General features: G+C 36.2%; 1 protein-coding gene across 1 annotated transcript in view; it reads left to right on the top strand.

Moving 5' to 3' along the window:
* The window catches only part of LOC135325064 (alpha-mannosidase 2-like), a 125,631-nt gene that overhangs the window by 78,610 nt on the left and 24,985 nt on the right, over positions 1-22,036 (top strand). Inside the window, exons 13-17 of the mRNA XM_064502500.1 lie at positions 8,264-8,429; positions 9,822-10,058; positions 10,173-10,295; positions 18,159-18,273; positions 21,526-21,659. Of these exons, the coding sequence (XP_064358570.1) occupies positions 8,264-8,429; positions 9,822-10,058; positions 10,173-10,295; positions 18,159-18,273; positions 21,526-21,659 (775 nt within the window). The remainder of the gene's footprint in view (positions 1-8,263; positions 8,430-9,821; positions 10,059-10,172; positions 10,296-18,158; positions 18,274-21,525; positions 21,660-22,036) is intronic.

Below are 22,036 nucleotides of genomic sequence, written 5' to 3'. Positions count from 1 at the left end.
ACAAACTTCAAGAAAGATGAAGAAATAGAAAGGCTTAAGAGAAAACCAACCAAAGAAGAGAGGTTGAAAGACTAGCATGTTTAGTTTGAGAAGAGGGATGATGGGGAACATAAGTCTTCAAATACATACAATTTTATGAAGAGAACTGGTTGTTTTAATTCACAGTGGAAAAAAGGAAGAAGAAATGGGAAGAAACATTTCTTATAACTAACAAAAATAGTACACTGGCAAAAATGGGTGCTTGAGTTGCAATTTTGGATATTTTCAAGAACCATGAATGCAGCGCTTCTCAAAGGCGGTCCTACTGAATTCTAATTCTGGTTATGGTGTTGAACTAAAACAACCTTCCTGTCCATTGTTTTTATGTTAGCTGATGTCTAGATTTGGCTTTTGTCTCTTCAAGATGGTCTTGAGGATCATAGTAAATCATTATACTTTGGTGACCTAAGATTATAGGCCAGGCCAGTCTGTTTTGTACGTGGTGTGTTTTATTAGACCAACTGGCAAATTGAAAAAAGTGGACTGTTTTTGAGGCATGTGAGATCTTCCAGTGATCTGAAAACTTAACCTGATTCCTTTGTGTAATGACTAGCTGCCCTAATAAGAGAACAGCTTTATCTGCAAGTCCTATTTTAATGCATCAGAAAAGTGATTTTTTTTCCCAGTTTTTCCTACAGAAAAAAAGGAATTTCTTGTTTAGGATAAATAGTTTTTTCCCGCTGACAAATTGTGTTTTGGCACTTTGCAGATATTTCCTCCATTGAAGGATGAGTGTTTCTGTATCTTTTTACATGAAAAAAATGCCTGAGTGCTAGATGTTGTAACTTTTTAATGTGTTAAAGGTTTGCAGAGTGATGCATTAAAAAGCTTTTAATATGGGTAGATTTATGTTCACATGTGAAGAGTTGAGTAGAGCAAGTATTCTACTGTTCTCTATAAGAATGTACAAGTCAAGATATTTCCTAAAATTGGAAAGTGTGTGGTCCTATATGTATACGTATCATATATGGTGTATGTATGCGTACTTATACATACATATTTATGTACATACAAAATATCCTTAACCTCAAAAGCTAAATTTCTGCAAATTGGTTAGTATGGGTTGACATGGAATTTTTTTTTTTTTCCTTGAGGATGCTCTGATACTGGGGTCTTCTATTTATGGATTTTACTTGTTTTGCTTCCTTTCTGAATATGAATAAGGAAGAAAATTATTTTTAAATCTGTAATGAAACATTATTGGACCCAAGCATAGGCTTGCACAAATACATTCAATGATACCTTATATAATACTTATATGGAGGAAGGAGGATTTCTTTAAATAATACCCGCAAAGTCAATTTTTCTTTGAAATAAAGCATGAATCAGATTTGAATAACTTAAACAGGATTGGATGTAGGATTTTCATGCATGAGACTTTGATTTCCTCCAAAACTTTTCTCCTTTTCCTAACTTTCTTGTTAAATAAATTCTGGGTAGGACTGAAAGGTGTCTTGAAATTTTGAGAAACATTTAATTTTTTGTTAAAGCTCATGTTAGTAACTGATATGAGAGTTGTAGAAAAAAAACCTAATCTTCTCTCAAAAAGAGCATCATAATCATGAGCTTTCACAGTTTGCTGCTGATTAATTTTGTTCCTAAAGGATTATTAAGAGCAGACCTCTCAGATTAAGATATTACAAAATGTCTAATTTTTGAAAAACCAAAGCAGCAGTGTGACTGGATGATTTCAGATAATAATCTGAACCCCTCCCACCCTCTTATGCTATTTATTTTTGGAACAATTATTCATAGGCACCTTCTAGCTTTGGTAATAGATAATAGTAATGCATGCAGACTTGGCCAGGTGTGGAGGAAAAGGGCTGAGGAAATCTGTGGTTAAAGCATCACTTCAGTTATGCTTTTGACTAAGGAGGGTCTTAACTGTCACATGAGGGATCATGAGAGCTTTGAGCAGAGCCTCACTTTTAAAATAGTCGTGCCCAGCAACAGAGCAAGAGGCAATGGGCACAGAATGAAACGCAGGAAGTTCTGTCTGAACATAAGAAAAACTTCTTTTTTACTGTGAGGGTATGGGGACAGGTTGCCCAGAGAGGTTGTGGAGTCTCCATCCTTGGAGATACTCAAAACCTAACCGGACACAGTCCTGGGCAACCTGCTCTGCTGATCCTACTTGAAAAGAGGAGTTGGACCAGATGATCTCCAGAGGTCCCTCCCAACCTCAACTGTTCTGTAATTCTCTAAACTAGGTAACTGTTTCTAACAACTTTTGACTTTTCTTTTTCTTCATTTTGGCTAAATGTTCAGTAGAGAAAGAAACCCTTCCTTCTGAAGAAGAAAAACCTGTTAGGCTTAACTTTTGTTCAAAGTTTTAATGACATTTTAAAGCAAGGAGAAGGCTTTTTTTAAAGAATGATTTTTGTGGTCCAGTTGTTATTGGTTTTATTCTATATTAAAAATTGAGGAAAATAAGCGTCTATTACATGCTTTCATGGGCTTCTGTGCAAGATTCCTGGAAATTGCTTCTTCAGGAGAAGTAGTATGTGTTTGCAGTGTAGAAATAAACACCCGTTTTAAGTAGACGGTCTTTGTTCTGTTTGCTCCCTTCATGACCATCCCAAAAGATGTGGACCATTCCAGGCCTGAGTAATGTCAATTCATGGATTTTTTTTTTTTTTTTTTTTTTTTTAAAGAATTCTAGCTATCAGGTTTAACTTCTTAAGCTTCCAACATATTACACAAATCCCATAATTGAGTTATTTTTTTATGGTGTTTTGGCAGCTACCATGGCAAATGGCGCAATACGCAGTTTAAGTGCTATCTCCTAATTTCTTTCCCCTTGTGCACATCACTGTTTACTAACTAGATAATGTTATTATCTAGTGACTCTTCTTATACCTTTTAAAGTAATCTTTTCTTGTGTGTTTTCAGAAAAGGACCAGTTTTGATTCTCTGCTGGTCCCTCTTTTGATATCTAGGGAGTTTTTATTGCTTCATCATTCCATTGAGATAAGTTTTGTTTAGGCAACTTCACTTTTGTTTAGAATTCTGAAATGTCTCAAATGCCTTTTTATTCCCAAGACCTCTGAATACCTTTCTTATTGTAGTCCAATTTCCACCCACCAGGTCTCCTAGTGTGTGTGTGGGGGGTTTCTTTGTTTGTTTTGGTTTTTTGGTTTTTTTTGAGTTTTAACTCAGATGCTTCATTTACTCTTTCTTTTAGGGCTCCAAGCATTTTCATGTGTGTTCGCAATCTTCCCTTGCTTTCACTTTCTTCGCCTTTTTGATGTTTAAGTAAAGCTTACATAAGCTTACATGCTTCTGTTCTTTTTTTATTCTTCAATATAGGACTGCTGATGTAGTATATCATTTGGCTTCTTGGCTTGTAACTTTTCTCAGTTTTGGAGGTACTTCTAGTAGTTCTGCTTATTTCTCTTTTTATAAAGCTGTTTTGTAGCTCAGCCTCTATGCCAGAAGAGAGAGAAAAACTAGCCAGCTTCAAGCAAAGGTGCTGTTCATGCAGCTTTGCACTGAAATTGAGCATATGTGCTTGGAGAAATCGTTCTAATGAGTTATCATGGGAAATACTTTAACTTATTTGCAAAGGTTTACGAGAGAGAATCCAGTTAGAATGATCAGAAGCTGAGCTAGAGTGCCTCAAGGAATTGGTCCTTAAAGCAAACTTGAATAACAGTCCTCCACTGAGCAATGAAAGTTGATGTTCTAAGCTGTTTTGTGTTCATGTGTATTGAAGAGATGATATTCTGGATAATCCTTTGTCACTGATAATCCTTTGACATTTATTTGTAGTGAGTTCTGATTTCTTACATGGCTTGACGGCATCGTTTGTAAGGTCAGCATTGAATGAACTTTAAAAGAATAAGGTACTTTAGTGGCAGGTGCTGTTGGTGAATTTGTGTGCATATATATATGTATGTACATATACTTATGCGCGTCAAGGAAACAAAAGAACAATAGTCTGCAATACTGTAGCTCTTTACAGTTTAAGAAACAATTTCCAATAGTGTTCTGGAATTCTGAGATCAAAGCCGTTGGAGGTCTGGATCAACTCTCCCTTTCACTTTTTGCTTGTGAATATAGCTAAACTCTTTTGTATGTTTTCTTGATAATTTATTAATGAAGTTATTTGAAATAAGAACAAGAGGCGGTAACTTTTTTTAGCTCTGGTGAAAAAGGTTAGACAAGTTAAATTTTTACTACATGATGAGTTAGTCAAAATACTCCATCTTTGACACTTGAATGTACACGTTTAGTAGATGAGTTTATTAATGCCATATGCTAGGTTATTTAAGGAAGATTATCAAGTTTATATGAATAAAAAAATACTCATTCTGGGTTTCAGAGATCTAAATAAGTATGGAGTCAAAAAAAATCAAGGTGTGTCTTCCTAAAAGTGTCTGAAAGGCAGGTGGCAGGATTTGCTTTTCTGAAATTGCAACTATTAGTGCATCCAAGTTGCATCCCATTTAGCACTGAGAGCTTAGATCTGCACCTGTTTCTCATTTATTTCTGTCGAATAAATGAAATGATGGCTTAGGCTCAGCCAAACTGGTATTTCTAAAGTAAAATATTTTGAGTAAAACTTTTCTTTGGAATCTCACTGGTGGACATCAACACTTTTCCTTCACACCCCTTCCCCTGAGTTTTGATAGTTTTCCTTTTGCTGTTGCTGGAGACCAGTAATCTAAATAATGAAAGGAAAATAACTACTTGCTGCTTCTGAAAGAGGGAGTATTATTCCTATTTTTGCTTTACGTTCTGGAATAAAAAACCCTTTAAATACTATCAAATTGCTTCTCTATAATGTAACCACAGTGTATTAAGCAGCTGTACTTCACATTTGTGGATGGCGTTCTTTGTAATGTTATAGCTTAAATGGGGTGTAGTCCTTTTGTTTCATAATGAATTTAAAGGTTTTTTTTGTTGTTGTTATAGTGGGGTGTTATTTAAGGGTAGGAGGTAAATGGTAATTCGGAAGTAACATGATTTAATTGCATTAGTCAGTTCAGTTTTACTGAACAGTTCAGTTTTGCTGAAGTAAAATTTGGAAACAAAATATTGACACCTAGACAAGGTTCTAAAGTCTCTACTGTCAGAAATCTGGCCTGTCATCCGTACCTTCATCTGACTGCCATGTTACTTACTATACACATGCATAATACACTTATGATACATTGATTCAAAAAGGTATAAAGCATATGTACCTTGACACAACTAGAGCTTTGCTTTAGCCTAATATCAAAGAAAAATAGTCTGGTGATGTATATTGATAATATGCCAGTTTTTAAAGTCTGCAATTTTTGTTATGGGTAGATTTGTCACACTACTAATTGAAGTTGTGAAGCATGTTTATATCAATAGGAAGATGAACAAAGTTCCTGGAAATACGTTCATGTGAATATGTTCTTTGTTTGTCAGATAATTACATTTTAATGAAGGCATACATCATTACTAGAAATGAGCTGTATCCATAAGCCTTGTATTTTACACAGAGGCATAAGAATTGAGGATTTCTACTGCATAGAAAGAATAAACAAAGCATATTTTTGTAATGTTATATTCATGAATGAGAGCGATTTATTCTGACCTTTTTTGTTGGATCATTTCATAGGACAATATTGTATCTGACACAGTCCTCTTTTTTTTCCAAAGTATGTGAGTAGTTCTTAAATGTATTTCACTGCTGTTATTTTTTTAGTCTTGCTACTTCCTAAAGGTCTGGACCAAGAGCTGTATTGGTTTAGTTTGGTTTTGATTCCATAACAATTATAAAAATGTTAACACTTAAATTAACCTTTTATCTGAAGAAGAAGAAGCTTACAGTAAAATAGAAGTGTAAATATGACTTGCACAAGTCTGGGGAGGCTCTCACAAACTCTTGTGAAAGTTGTTAAACACTTTGAAAGCTAATCTAGAATACTGTTAATTATTTACATTGTCTAGTAGTCTAGGAGTCCTCAATGTGAAACTGGATAGAAAGAGAGCCTCCCAAAGTGCTTTAGATTGCGCTAGTAAATAATGACAAAAGCTGGATGCAAACAAATATACAAGGAGAATAGTTGTTGTGTATAATAGTCATAATAATAGTTCAGCCCAGAAAGTTTTAAAGAAGAGATTTAATGGAGGAAAGTAATTTTTATGGAAAGCTCATTCAAGGTGTGGCAGGTAGTCTGAAGATTCTTGTTAAAAAAAATCTAATGGAGCCTCTGATCTTAGCTTATTCAACTATTGAGAAGTTAGAGTTGACCTTTCCTACTAATTGTGAGATAATAGGGTGACTGTGAAGGACTATGAAGTTGAAGATGAGCAACTCAAGTGTAATGCAGAAGAAAAGAAGGAGCCAGTGAAAGGATAATGAGAAAATGGTGGCCTGGTCAGTGTTCATAAGGGTTCTGGCTATCAGTAGAGCAAAACTGCATTTGCTAAAACTGGAGGGATGTTGTACAAAAAAAAAAATGCAGGATGAAAGGAGGTTAGCTGAGATTTCTCAGCTGAATGGAGAGAAAGGAAAGATGTTATCCTTGGTGTGTTTGTATTGCATGCGTAGTTGAGTGGTGCATTAAGTTATCAGTTTGACTTTGCACTGAAATTGCATTGAAGTTGTATCTCTCAGAAGTAGTTTAATTTGCCCTTCCTAACTATGAGCATTTTGCTACTGCCTTTCAGCCCTGAAACTTTCGTTACGTCCAAAGCAGAATCTCAGCGCTTCTTTCTCTACTGCCAGCCAGACTTCATCTTAAAGGTAGATCACAGGTGCCAGGAGAGCTCATTCTCCTCTGGCACTTGCTTAGAGAAAGGCCTCCTGTGTGCATTTAGAGCTAATGGAAGAAAAGAGAAAAGAAAAGGTCAAAGTGTTTAACTGCACAGATGATTTATTAGCTGAGCCATAATGTCATACCCAGGTGCCAGGCTAACTAATGATGAATCTGGAAGACTTACAGTCAGGAAGTGATTCTGGAAAGAAGTTCAAGTTACAGGTGACATTCAAGATAAAGACTTGAGTGACAGAAAGATTTCTAGTTTGGATAGAAAGAGACAATTCTAGATGTAGTTTGATCTATGAAGGTGGTAATTGAATTTGAAGGTTAAGATGTGGAAGGAAGAGAAAGCAAACCACTAACAAATGCCTGAGGCATCTTCATAGAAAACTAGGCAGAAAATGAGAATCTACTAGAAGAAATGCGGAAGGAGTGATTTGATAATAGGTGGATGTTATGGGAACTGGTGAAAGACAGGATTTCATGAAGAGGTAAACTGTGCCCTACAATGGGAAGGGTCAGGGAGGTTGAAGGTAGAATATTGGTTCTGCTGTGAATTTAAGAAGTCATTAGAAATTTTGGCAAGAGCATTTTTCATTGTGAAAGGTGCATAAGCTTTTATTTATTTATTTTAGAGGATGAAATGACAGAAGCTTCAGGGAGCAGTTGTACCTAGTGCATTTTTTGACCTTTGGAAATGAAAAGGAGAAAGGAAATAGGAGTTCCAGAGATGCATGAGGCACAAATATTTTGATAACAGTAACAGTAAACAAAATTATAAGACATGTATAGGCTAATAAAGCTTTTTTTTCCGTTTCAAGACCAATTCCTTTGGCTAATGACCTAATTGTGCCAAAATAGAAGAATAGGCATAAGAAGATATAAAAATTAGCTATTCCGTATGCATCCAATTAAATAGTTTTCAATGTGACAGTTGCCAGAGGGAATTTTGATAAAAAAAATTTTGTGCTTAAATAATTTTGGACTTTCCCTTATAGCAGAGAGAAACTAGTTGCTCCAAAGAATGTACATCAGATATATGTACGTACACAAAGTTTTTGTTCATTACTTCATTGTTTCTAAATTATGTTTTAAATGAAGGGAGAACAATTGTGGATAATAATTTAATAATTCATCCTGAAAAACCCATTTAGATTAATCTGAATATCTGATTTGTGCTTGTAACTGTAAATGACAATTCTTTAGTAGTTAAGATGTGAAATTGATTTATTTTTATTGTATGGTATTTTCAAAATTCCTTTTATTTGAAGCATTTGAGAAATAACAGCCTAAGAAAAGACCTGCCAAGAATTGATGTTAAATATCCATTGTTTCCTGGTTATGTTTTGCATACTTATTTGTTGTGGTATGTACCTGTTGTTTTAACGCTGTTTTAATGCTTTGTTTGTATAATTTATGTGCAACAATATTAAACCCCAAGAAGCTTGTTTCATGGAGATAATTTGGCAAATATATTCTTGCAGGTACCTTCTGATATATAATCCTGCGGAACAAGAGCGATATTCAGTGGTTTCAGTCAATGTGAATTCACCGAAAGTTAAATTATTATCTCCTTTGGGAAAACCTGTTACTGTCCAGATTAGTGCTGTTTGGGATGGAGCAACTACAGTATCACATGAAGCGTATCAGGTATGCTACTTTAAGTAAAAAGCAATAAAGTATTTTTATTTGAGAGGTTCTGTAGCTTCACATTAGAACAAAATGACACAGTAATGAAAAGTACATGTCAAATATTGGCATTTCTGTCTTCTGTAGATAATGTCACTAATTCAGTCATTTTAAGGATAAAAGAAGCATATATATTTAACATAAATTTAAAAAGTTTCTTATAGTGATTAGTTACTGAATTTCTATAATATGGTGCATTAGGGTAAGAGGGTCAGTTATAGCTGCATGAGAATAAAATGTCAAATGCGTCTTTTCTTCCTAAAACTGCAGTTCTAAAACTGCTTTTTCCTTCAAGTAGTTATCCATATGCACAATCACACAGTTTATATGTGCTCAGGCCTTGCGGCTGGAAGACTAAAGTCTTCAGATATGATGGCTTAAGCAGTTAGGTTCTGAATATTTGTCTTTCAGATAGGGAGCCTGGGTTGTAATCTCCATTCCTCTGTACTCAAGCTCAACAGATGGCTCTGATTCCTCTTCTTATTTCTGATTCTAAACAATGTTTCTGGGAATTTTTGCGTTACACCTCATCATAGAAGATTGTCCCCAATTATCACGCATCAGGAACTCTTGGGGTTTTTTTGTTTCTTTTTTTTTGTTAATTCTTAGAGTTATAAAAAATACTGCATAGATCTCTATTCTTACTTGTCTGACCTTACATTCTTAGCCATATTCTTTTTGACTTGTGAGCCAAGTTGAGTTTGTTTCAGGATCATATGCCTGTAAAGGTTATTCAATTAGTGTTCCTCAGCTTTCCTCTAAAGGCGTAATTATTGATAATTAACATTGTGTGGGAATTGCAGAGGCTGTAGAAGAAGGAGAAAGAAAATTACATATCTGTAACTCCAATTCTAAGTAGATTCCCTTGGAAATCTGCCTTCTATATTACTCTTCTGTGCAGATTGTTTTAGAGCTCCTAAATAAGCAGAAACTAAAAGTGAGACAATTTTGGTATATATTTCTGTTTTAAAATTATGGCTTTTTAAGTGGTCTGTAAGGTTCCCCACATGCTACACACGCATCTTTACTGCAGAGCAAATGTGCTTACAATCGCAAACTACAGGTAGCATTCCTTTTTAAGACAATTGAAAACTGTTACTGCATTAATATAATAGTGATCATGATTCTAATCAAATTAGTAGCAAATATCTTTGCTAGTTTTTCTTCACATGCTTCAGCTACTAATTTTGGAATGTTGTTTATGATTTTGTATTTGTTTGTTTATGGAAAATGGGGAAAATTCAGCTGTTCTATAATCATGGAAGCAAAAGGAGTCTCACTGAGCATGAATCTGGTGCAACAAGTTGATGATTTTCAATTTTTTAATAAAGGCTGCTTCTTTACCCCCAACAGGTCTCTTTCTTGGCACATCTACCACCTTTGGGACTTGGAGTTTACCAGCTTTTGGAAGCTCAGAGTTCAGAAACAGATTTAGCTGATTATACTATATATATGAGTGGAAGGAATAATATGCAGGTGAAGCCAGACAGGATTTTCAAGATAAAAGAGATGCAGAATTCTGTGGATAATATAATTTTAGAGAACTCTTATATGAAACTATGGTTCTCTGGAATGTCTGGACTACTGGAGGTATGTTGCCTTATAGTTTGAAACACTTCCATTTTACTTTCTCAGGAACTTTTGCTCTTGTTCATGGAAACCTAAGTGTAGTGAGTCATTTCAAATGTGATTCTCTGTCCTTAGAAAATAAATACAAAAGAAGTTGGTAAAAACCATCAAATGAAGGTGGAGTTTGCATGGTATGGAACTACAAGTAACCGGGATAAGAGTGGCGCTTATCTCTTCTTGCCTGATGGAGACGCCAAGGTACATCTGTTTGCACAGAGATTCTAATCTTGAAATAGCTTGAAGCACTCTGCAAATACAGCTTGGAAGAACTAGTTTTCCCCAACACTGAAATACAGTTCTGTGGCTGGAAATAATGATGTCAGTTATTGAAAAGACTGGCAGAACTTTGTGTTTCATAACCTAGATTTGGATAAAAATACAGTATTAATTTGAAAGTACAAGTGTATAAAGAATATTAATGATTCACCAAAGAATTTAAGTAAGATGCTACCCTTGCAAGAAATACATTGAGTTGGGGCCATTTGCTATTGTTAGAACGAGTCCACTTTCACTTTGTATGGTAAAAATGTCCGGGATATGTATTCATTTCTATTTCTTTTCATTTTTCTGACTCTTAAGAGCTCTTTATTTTGAATGAAGTGTTTCCAACTTCAGGGTGTAGTACTACTTAGCTGGGATTACCATATGTTGTTTAATACGGTAGTTAAGATACTGGGCCCCAGTTGATGAATGTACGCACAGAGTACCAAGCAATTGTTTCTGGTTTAGTTCTCTAGTGCGGTCAGTATTTTTAGCAGAGTAATTCTTGGAGGGAAACAGCGTACTCCTATTAATTTTCAAATTGGAAATTCAGAAATAACAGAGTTCTTATGTTGCTTTTATTACCAAGAAGAATCTACTCTATCATTTTTGGAACCAAAAAGCTGATATTTTAGAAAGGAATGATGGAATAATAAACAGTTTAAAGAAGTTAGCTAGTACATAGCGTATTTCTTCATCCCATTGTCTCCTGGGAGAGCTTAATTTGCATATATATGGCAAACAGAGTTCTTTACGGCTACTCCAGGGTAAAGTGCAACCGTTCTACTTTATGTTACTTAGTTACGTGTGTAAGTCAGTCTAGAAGTGGACAGAAGCATTTCCTTTCATTTTAGAAGTCTCTCCCAGAAGCCTGCTTTTTAAGATCTGTCAGTTGGCAGTTTTAAACAGTGTTTTAAACTCTTTTTGTATTCAGTCCATAATTAATATTTTTGCATTGGTTATGTTCACCAGTGCTCACTTATTCATAATTTTTAAATGTCAGGGTTGTATTTGATCTGTGAATACCTGAACAATATCTCCCTTCTTTTCCCCCTTCCCTCTGCCATCTCTCCTCAGCTATGTGTTCAAACTTTATTGGTTTTATTTTAGATACTACTTGGTCTTCTACTTAGAAAAGCAAAAATCAGCAAGTCTAACAGTTTTCACTACATTTCTGAATTATTGGTTTTACAATAATAATTTGCAGAAATCTAGATAGAAAAATGCTTTTGGTTTAGAGAAAAGAGTGTATCATATGACTACAAGCATAGTTAAAAATAACATGTATATTGAACTTTTAAAAATGAACACGGTATGGTGAAATTACAAGTACATTTTTAGTTAGTATTAAGCTTTAAAGGGTGGTACGTTTGGATTTTGTAACTTTATGCAATAAGAATGAAATCACAATACTTTTAAAAATTCTGCTTCATTAATTTACTGTAAGGCTCATTTAGCTTGCATTTTAATAGCATGAATTAAAGTGTCCCACTGGGATTAACAGTGTAATACTATAGTAGTTTTAAAACACTTTCAACTAATGATTTCTGTCTTTAGGGGAAGAAAAAAAAAAGGGGGCCATCTGTTTCTGTTCAGTGTTCTCGATGTGAGATGGGTCGACTGTGCTTTACAAGTCCTTCCAGGAAATGGCAGTAGGACAGAGTGCAGGGGGCGGGGGGGTGTTCCACCTCCCCCCCCCCCCCTTTTTTTCCCTTATTTTCCATCACCCGTTGTATCTCTGCCAAACTTGCAATAAATTGTTTGTTAGACCATTTTCCTCTGGTATCAATGAAGTTGCGTGTTTTCTTTGCCTTTGTTACCCAGTTATTTGGTCACCTGATGAAGTCTTTTGGTTCCTTTCTTTTCAGTTCTATAGTACTCGGGAATTGTTATTCTTCATCTAGTATAATAATCTGTTTTACTATAGTACTTATGTAGTAATCTGTTTTACTATAGTACTTATGTAGCCTTCCTACTCTTAGGGTCTTCTGCCAATTTTTGGAAATTTCATGCTGTAACTTGTTAGGTTTGCAGACCATCACTTAAAACCATATCATTTTAGAAAATTTGATACATATAGTGCAGTTTGGTCATCAGTAGACTGTTATGGATGTCAGGTGTTGTGAAGATGATGATCCATATACTAGAATGTACACATCTGAATCTTCCAGGAGATCCTTTGGGTTAATTATTTTTAAGGCTGACCTAAAATCAGCCTGGAGTATCACAAGAAATGCGTCCTAGCTAGGAAGTGGTAAACCGCTGGTACCAGCACCCAGTTTGACAGCAGCAGTGACTTGGGTTAATGGCAGTGATTTACATAGTGTTAAAATAGAAGAGACAATAATATCAATACCAATAACATTGTTTGTCACTGCTCTAGAAAGAAAACTTTGGTTAATCAAGCCTGTATTGAATGTGTATTTGCTCTAAGAATTTGTTATGTTATCAGAAGAGGGGTCCCATTCTTTCGTGAACCTAGTAGAATGGAGCCTTGCAAAGAAAACAAGTCTCCTTTCAGTGTCTCCTTTGTATTATCTGAAGCTTTGAAACTCTCATTCAGTGTTGCTGTCTCCAGCTTATGGATCTGCTTATGAAAGCCTGCGCACCAAAGCAGCTGGAGAGAGTACCTCTTTCTTACATACCATTCTGTGCTGCCTTAGACTAAACAAGCACTTTGAGATTTTCAGTTTATATCCTAGTTATTTTTTTTTTGCTTAAAGGTATGTTTATATATATAGTATTTACTTGGTATTTTGGCCTAATTTTCCTTGCTCGAGTGCTTTAGGAAATCCACAATGGCTGCTTTCAAATTTCCATTTCGTTATGCATTAGTAAATGTAGGATTTCAGTCACTCAATGCTTATACATATAGCAACTTAAAACAGCCTCTCTTCATACTGTCAGCTTTGAAAAAGGAATTCCATCATGCCTGGTTAGTATTGCCAAAGAAATATATAGGCAGATGCAGTCACATACTCACGGTTCAACAGAGCTTTTTCATGGCAGCCAATGGGTACATCTGGCCTTTGTGGCTCTATCAAGTGGCTTGCTTGTATTACTGTCGGTCTTCCTTAAGCAACATGACCTCTGAGTAAGCTGTCAACTTGGAGAACAGGCACAGCAATGAGGAAAGCGGTTGGTGAGAAAGTGAATGTTCCTAGTGACCAAATGCATTTGGTGGTATCAGGTTGGCTTAGGGCTCTACAACACTGTGGCCAACACTGGTGCAGCTAGACAGTGAGGACAGTGCAACTGTTTCTGAGGTTGTGGCATAGGGCTCAGACCATCGATGATGCTGGCCCTGCTACCTCTATGAAGCGTGGAAGTTGTTCAGTGGCAGCTTCAGGTCAGGAGCGCCAGTGCAAAATTCAGGACACAGAGCAGAAGCTCTGTGCTGCAGCTCTGGAGAGATGGCTGTGCTTCTCCTATGTCTTTGTATTTTATAATTCTGGAACAGAAGGAAGGCACAAGGGAAAACTTGGGCAGTATTTTAATTTGGAAACCATCAGTGCTACTTAACTGACTAGGTGATGTGGATGTTCTTGTCATACCTCACAATAAATATAAATCAATGCATCCTGACTATGATGGAAAACTTCTTTGGATCTCCTGTGCTTTTGTGAAAGAGGACCAACTCTGTAAATCTTTTAGATTTGGGGAAGGACTTCAGTATTCCATAAGCAGGTTAGATTTCAAAACAGTTCAACGTCTGTATTTTTTTCTATCTATTTAAGACAATTCAGTATGTGGAGACCTACTTACTCACCATGTTCTGTGTCAGTAGGGGTCAGGATAAAGCAGTAATTTCCAAAGTCAGATGCTGCTTGTCTGTGGGATCAGCTTATTGGTTCTCTTGCTTTACAAAACAGTTTTTCAGAATCTAAATTAACTTTTTTCATTAGACCTACACTGGGAAATTGTGGTTCTCTTTCAGGTGGTGGTGCCTATGCATGCACGTATATACTAATTACTATGGGTACTTATTTATTAGTAGTAGTAATAGAGATTTCTTTTTATCCTGTAGGACATCTTGTGCTAGTGGTTTTCTCCAGGCCCTTGGTCACACTTGGTCTCCATGGTTAGACTTCCTTTGCTGAATATGGTCTCTGACCTGTATAGCTGCAGTTGCTGCTCCTAGCTTTAAGAAACATTTTTCATGGCAGACACTGTTTTTTAAATCTAACAGACATATCTGTTGCTTCTCCTAGTCAGGAGAAGAACATGTATCTAAGTCATCTGACTGCTTGGTCTTCAAGCCCACCCCTGCCCTCCACCCCCACCCCCCCAAAAAAAATATTTTTCTCCATTTTTATTGGCAAGATTGGGATGTTCCACTGTCCAAAATGATTGAGACTACAAATTTAGGGTATCCCGCTGTATCAGTCTTCACATCTTTGCTTCAGAAAGACAGAAGGCCCTCTTTCAAGTGTAAGTTCCTTTCTTTTGGTGGTCCCTATAGTTTTGCATTCCTGATAAAAGGAGAAGACAAGCATGCAGACACCATTACCTGGAGGGCATTCACAGTACTCAGGAATCTGCTGTCTTTGAAGTGACTCTTACTTCCTTTGTGCTATCTGTTTCCCTCAAGCATCACGTGTACCATCTAAAGATCTGCCCCACGTTTGTTTCTGGAGATAAATGTATTAGAGTGACTACCGTCTCTCTTCTGCCATGTAGTTCTCAAAACACAGCTCTTTAGAGACCATGGCATTCGATCTTTCCCAAACCCTATCCTAATCTCAAGCTCTGCCAAACTCTGCTGTTGAGAGACAAGTTATCTTGAAGAGTGTCTTGAGTTCTTTGCTCTTGAGATGTTTGTGGTTTAAACAATTCAATCTGTTGGAATACTCTCCTTTGGACATAGGACTTTGTTTGGCTTCCACCCCAACAGTGTACTGCACTGCCAAAAATTTCTAGGCCACACTAAGATGGTTAGTAGTGCTTCATCTGACTGCAAGGGGAAAGGCTTCTTATTGGCCATACTTCATGCCTTCAGGCTGCAATATGCCATGCCAGCTTCTATGCAAGCCAGTAAACCTTTAAGTTCAGGCAGCTCTACAATCATCTCTGCCTCTTGGCGCCTTGGCACCCCATTTGGTGCCAAGTCAAGTGTTTTAAGATACTCTAGGGAGCTATGGAATAATATTTTGCTGCCAGTAATCTCCCTTAACATTTCTAGCTTGACTTTTTCTCCCCCCCCCCCCCAAGGACAGATGGTCTTATTTTTCTTAAATGCGAGTGACTACTGAAAAACAGATTCTGGAGCCTATGACCAATAGTTCTATTATCCAATTTCTGAAAATACTGCTTCCTAGTCTTAACAAAACCTGCTATGACAGGCTATTGAATCTTTGTACAATAAAACTGATTCCAGTGGAGCGGACGAGGTCAGATTTCACGGCAACCATTCATTTTAATTTATTTAAGAAATGGAGCCTTGAGACTATCACTGGCTATGAGATCCAAATATTTTTCTTCTGAATTCAAGATCCAAACTAATCATAGAATCCTTCACTCCGGAAGAGACCCACTCTTTTGGGGAACCTGCTGCTCAAAGCAGGGTCCACACTGAATTCGGACAAAGGCTTTGTCTAGTCAGTCTTGAAAACAGTTCTATCATTGTTCCTCCCTTTTAGGAGGGAAAGTGGCTTTTTTTCTGAGCAGCAAGAAACCTGTTTCTGCTTCTTGCTCAGACTTTTACGTCAGAAATGCTTTTATTTCATGAGAGGTCATGACCAGTATCAGTTCAGAGGCCTCTCAGTGCATCTCACCAAAGATCTTTACAATGGTAATAGACTAATTACATGTCTAATGCATAAAGATGTTCTCCTGCTTAAAAGCATGCTTCATTGAAGATTTTTCAGTGTGGCAAACCTGGTCACTATCACTTTACAAGTTCTGAATTCAGTATGTTTCTGATGACTATCAAGAAATCACTTTTATGAATTTTAGGCACTAAATATGAGTTAGGAGGATTGCTTTTTCTCTCAATACCAAAATCCTGCTTTATTTCTCCTGTTTCCCCAGCATTCAGGATGCTACAGGCATCCCTAAGGATGCCTTGGCACACATCGTATCTCTACTCTTTGTATCAGAAAACTTATCTAACCCAGAAAACCAAAACCAGCATATGGTTTTGTAACTCTCCTTCCTTATTTGTACTTTTCCCCTCCCCCTACAGTGTCTGAATGAGAAACTTGCAGTCTTGGTTTTGATCCATTTTTCTCAATGCATGTGCTAGTGGAATCTAATTATTGTAAAAAATTTCTCCAGTTCTGCAAAATGACACTTCATTCCCCTCTTTTCCTCTCCCCTCCTCTTTCCCCGTAGTTCAAAATGGTAAGTACAGATGTCTTCGTCTCGAGTTGGAGAACTGATTTGCATACATGCATGGCTTGGGAAATGGTGGAGTGCAAGCACATTTTATGTAGCAATATCCTGGAACTTGAGAGCTGCTAAACGTGTCTGTTTTGGCTTTCTACTTGTATTGGGACAACATATTTTGATAGTTTTCGTCAATAACACCGTCATGCTTTATAGTAACAAGTGAGGAGGCACAGAGTTCCTCCAGCTGTTTCTGACTTTTTGTTTAAAAAAAGAGTATTCCAGGTAATTTTGGCTTTTGTAATTAGGTGCACAGCCTTCTGCATTCATCTTGCTCATCAAGCATCTCTCCATTTCACTGCTTTGGTCCCGGATAGCTCCCAGAGCTAGAATGGGCCAGCTCTTTGCTAGTGAGGAGGAAGGGAAAGCTCTCTCCTTCTTGTAAGTGTGCTGCATATAAGCAGCCCCCTTTTGAGAACTTTCTCCTTAGATCCTTATAAATGACAAGTTTTCAAGCATTTTTGTTCATATTTGTTTTTCTTTAATGAAGTCTTAATTTAATACTGTTGCCCTACAGTAGTTTTGCATGGGGTTTTTTGATTTTGGGTGGGGTCTTTTTGTTTTGCTTTGTATACACTTAATATTTAACCCATTTTCATATTTGTATTCATCCATATATTTCTATATAGTGCATACAGTTCAGTTTGGGATTGGCTGTTTTAAAAGATCAAAATTTGCTTAGCTGAGACACAGCTATGCGTTTGCCTATGAAAACCATTTTCTTTATCTCTTAGGTGTGATTGTAAATAGGCTTTTTTGCTGTAGACAGGCCTTTGAGAGACATTAGTAAGGAGCCAATCTCCCTTGCCTGTTCCCTGCTCTACCCTGCATTCCAGAGGGCTCTCCACTTGAAGTTGCTTTTGCTGAAGAAAGCTTCCCCTTTCTTTTACTTTCCAAAGGGTATGCAAACTGATCCACAAGACAGTATAGAGGCAGCTTTCCTCATACAGTATACACCACTGATACAGTAAACTGTTAATAAACAAAGCAGACAGTTAAACCATCTGTCACATATTATGAAACTACAGTATTTGATTACTGGTTAGCAAGTATAATTTTGCTTGCAGAAGCTGACTTCAGATGTTTGCAATAACAATACATTACAACGTGTGTCTGTAGGTCTTGTATCCATGAATCCTCATAAAATACCTGAGATATGTAATGATGATTATGCTAATTTTAGCAAAAGAAAAGGTGAGGTTTTTAAGAAAACTGGTTGAATTTCAGATTAGGAGTAATAATTCTTGAATTCCTGCTTTTATGCTAGACCTAGATATAGTAGAATAGATATACTGTTATATGTTTAAAAAAACTAAAATGGCTATTTAACATTTATTAAATACTTTCATTTATTGAGACTACTATTAAGTAGAGTTTTAAAATACTTGTTCTAACTTTGTTTTCTTTTTGTAGCCTTATATTTTTACAGATCCACCTACCATAAGAGTCACTCATGGAAGGATTTTCTCAGAAGTTGTATGTTTTTTCCCTCATGTGGCTCATACCATGCGACTCTATAAAGTCCACGGTAAGAACTGTGAAACTGTCACTAGATTCTCACTGCTTATTTTCCATCACTACAGTCTTGGACCCTAGCTGTACTTCTAATATTTAAATGCACTTCTAAACTAGTAGAGCATACTTCAGGTTGCACTCTTCACAGGGTCTAAAGACAATATGATCCCTTTCTGAGCCTCACTTAGCCAATCACTAAGCTAAGGGCAAACTTAAACCCAATAGATTTGTTGGAGGAATCTCTCAGCATTGGGAAATCTTACAATATAAATTATCTGCAGGGAGTTACCCAAATTTTACTGGGTTTTTACAGTTTTGGCAAAACGCTGCTTTTCCCACTCTCGGCTTCAGACTTCTATTGCTTTTAGTTGGCCTGTCAGAGCAGGGAGTCCTGTGACTTGACGATTGTTTTCAGTAATTGACCAGTGAGTGAAATTTAACTCCTTCTGTGCTTTTATTGGCATCTGTTGTTGACAGCAGCATAATTTTTAAAAATCTTTCTATCAGAGGCTTTCAATGTTTCAATAAATTCAATAATTTTATTTTTGTGTTAACTCAAATTATGCAGTAGAGAAGAGCTGAGAGTAATCCATGCCTTGGTCATTTTAAGATTGTAAACTGGATCATTGTATCCTTCCTCAATATACTTGTGTGTTTTAATTGTCCTGCTTTAACATAGTTGGAAAATCCATAACTAAGAACATATAGAGTGAAGAATATAGATCCACTTTTTACAGACTGGATCTGGAGAAGATGACATAATCTTCTGATACATGACATAATCTTCTGATACTGAATAATTTTCATTTAGATATAATAGTTACATATTAGTGATATAATAGTCATTGGTAAATGTTAACATTTTACCATGCTAGTAATGCTGCAGGTGGAATTCATATTTTTAAAAAGGTGAGGAAACAAATACAGAGCTTGACATCCTTTTCATTCAAGGCTTCAGGTGGTAAAATCACAAACCTGTCTGCATTTTACGTAGCAAGAAGCAGCATAAATCCTGAAGCAGCAGGCAAACACTTTTAGCGTTCCCTTGTTTAAAGGTTCAGAGTGGTTTAGAATTTGACAAAATAAAGGTGGTCTTAAGAAAGCTATTGCAACATGCTGTCAAACTGAATGGCTAAAAAAATTTGAAAATGGGGGGTATGTGCGTATGTATGCGTTGTGTGTATGCACACACAGATGTATGATATATTTATGTGAAAAAGTAATGTTAGATACTTAGAAATCTTTACAGCAGCCAAATTTTTAGGTGTAAGCTATCATGACAATGAGTAAATTAAAAAAACAGAAAATTGGCTCAACAACAGAAATAAAGGTAATATAAAAATTTGCTGCATCAGCAAATGATGCTTTTTTTTCCTCAGTCTTTTCAGTATTTCTAGAAAACCTCTACGATACCAGAAGAAAGTTTAAATTAAAATGAGCAAGCTTATGTGTGTAGTTGTATGAGATGTGCAACAGAAGCAAAGTAACTATCATAACACCTAAGAGTTCTTATCAGGATTGTAGGTTCCCATTTTGTTAGTTTTTATGCAAAAAGCATAACTAAAAGAATATTCTATGATCAGGAAGTATTAACTACCAACGTTTAAGCTGGACGATGTCAGGTGGATGCAGAGAATAAACAGAAGTAAAACATGAATTTTCACAATTTACAAATTTTGCATATATTTCAGATCATTGTTTACAAATTTTGCATATATTTCAGATCACTGTAGTCAAAATAGCTGCATTAATATATTGATTTATAACATCTAACATTATATATTAGTGAGGGCATGTGTGGTGTGGGAGTTCATGGGTTGCATTATGCACTTGTAGAGTACAGGTGCAGTTCGGGAATGTGATTTTCAGGTGTTTGTGTTAATGACATTCTTAATTAGGAGGAAGGTGTGACTATTCTCATGATAGTGTCATGAGTTAGAATTACTTTAAAGGTAAATACTACAGAAATTGGTATGTTTTTGACCAAAAAACCCTGTAGAAATGAAACGTTCAGCCTTATTCCATTCTCAGTGCTAGCTTTTTTAAATGCAATTATTTAAAGACGTAATTTAATGTAGGGGAAGAAGAAGTGGGCTAGTAACAATCCTGGAAAAACAAAAAAAAAAGCTTTTGTGGCTTGAGGAAAGAAGGACAAACAAGAGGTTGTCTGTCTGTGTGCTTAGGCATCTCAGAATTTTGTATGAAGATTTTCTGTCTTTGTGGATAAGATTTTGGTGTTCAGGAGCCCGAACTGTCATGAGCATGTCTTTGGGTCTTGTGTGCTAAGATATATAGAGCTGTTGTAAAAGTTAAGTCTTTAATATCTAACACTTTAAAAACTGTCTTTAAATTTTAAAGGACTAAGACAGTTGATAAGTCCTTCTCAATCACTCCTCTTCTACTGTCCTATGTTTACAGTATGTCACACAAGCATAGTGTAATTTCATTATTACAAAGTGAAATTTCATTTCTTTGTTCTGTTTGGCACTTTTTTTGACAATTGTTAGTCCCATTAGACTACAGAGAGTAGAGGTGATCGTAGTGAATGACAGTTTAATTCCGTTTCAAGCTATGTCTCAGAATATCTGAAAGGGCCACGTTATTAAAGGTATTCAGTTTTCAACAGGAAGCACTGTTGAAAAATCTCATGGAGCATCTGTCTTCATCTTCAGATACTTTTTTTTTTTCAGTGAAAATGGGCACCTGTTCCCTGTTAACGAAGACTTGTTTCCCATTTGTGCTCATATCAGTGTGTAGTTTCTTAATTCACTGTCCTTACAGAAGAATCTCTCTGTTTCAGTTATAACAACTCACCAGTCTGCTGCTTAGTAAGAACAGTTGCTTTGTCAGAGGCCAGTAACTTTACTGTTGCCTGTGAACAGCAAAACCAGCATAACGGGAGCAGTGAATGCCAGAGCCTGTTCCAGGGTATTAGCTATTGGTAAAGACAGCACTTAAAAGTGATGTAGCGTTTCCTACTGATTTACAGGAACCCACATTAGTTCTTGTCCTGAATATTTTGAATTATTATAATTCTGTTTCTGGTCTACTTCAGTGAATGTTTCAGAATGACTGTCCAATGAGTACTAAAATAGAAGCACTGCTATATCATACAGTACCTAACTGCACCAGCTGTCTGGGTAGACAGAAAAGGAAAACTAGCAGGGGAAAATAAAATCGCTGTATGCTGGGAACCTTGTGTTCTTATATATGTGATGATGGTTTTTAAAAATTGAGAGATTTTTAAATGCTTCTTTTTCTATAGGTTTGGAAGGCCAGTCTCTTGAGGTTTCCAATATTGTGGATATTAGAGGAGAATATAATCGTGAGCTTGCAATGAGAATTTCATCTGACATAAACAGTCAAAATCGATTCTATACTGATCTTAATGGATATCAGGTAATTATTAATTATCAGGGCTATTAATTATAATGGCCTAGGGTCTCAGTTTTCAACTGCCTTAATACTTCTAATTGTAAGGAATTTGTATTTTCTCTTCTTCATCTTCTAAGGGATCTACAAAGTTTGTTAAACATTCCTCTATATCTCTTTTAACACAAGAATTGCAATACAGCACGCTATCACAAGCCATCATCCAGTTGCTTGTATACCTGCATGCCTTTTTTCCCCCTTTGTCATGGCTTTTTGGTTTGAGCCCGTTCAGTAGTCTAACTCTAGTCGTGTGTATAATACCAAGCAACTAACAGCTTAGACCTAGAAGACATCTGCTTGGTGCTCTGGTAGAAATAAGAAAATGATGTAATTTTTTTGGAGTG

This window comes from Dromaius novaehollandiae, chromosome Z, assembly GCF_036370855.1.
Source record: "Dromaius novaehollandiae isolate bDroNov1 chromosome Z, bDroNov1.hap1, whole genome shotgun sequence".
NCBI lineage: Eukaryota > Metazoa > Chordata > Aves > Casuariiformes > Dromaiidae > Dromaius > Dromaius novaehollandiae.
This window is presented reverse-complemented; position numbering and strand designations above follow the sequence as displayed.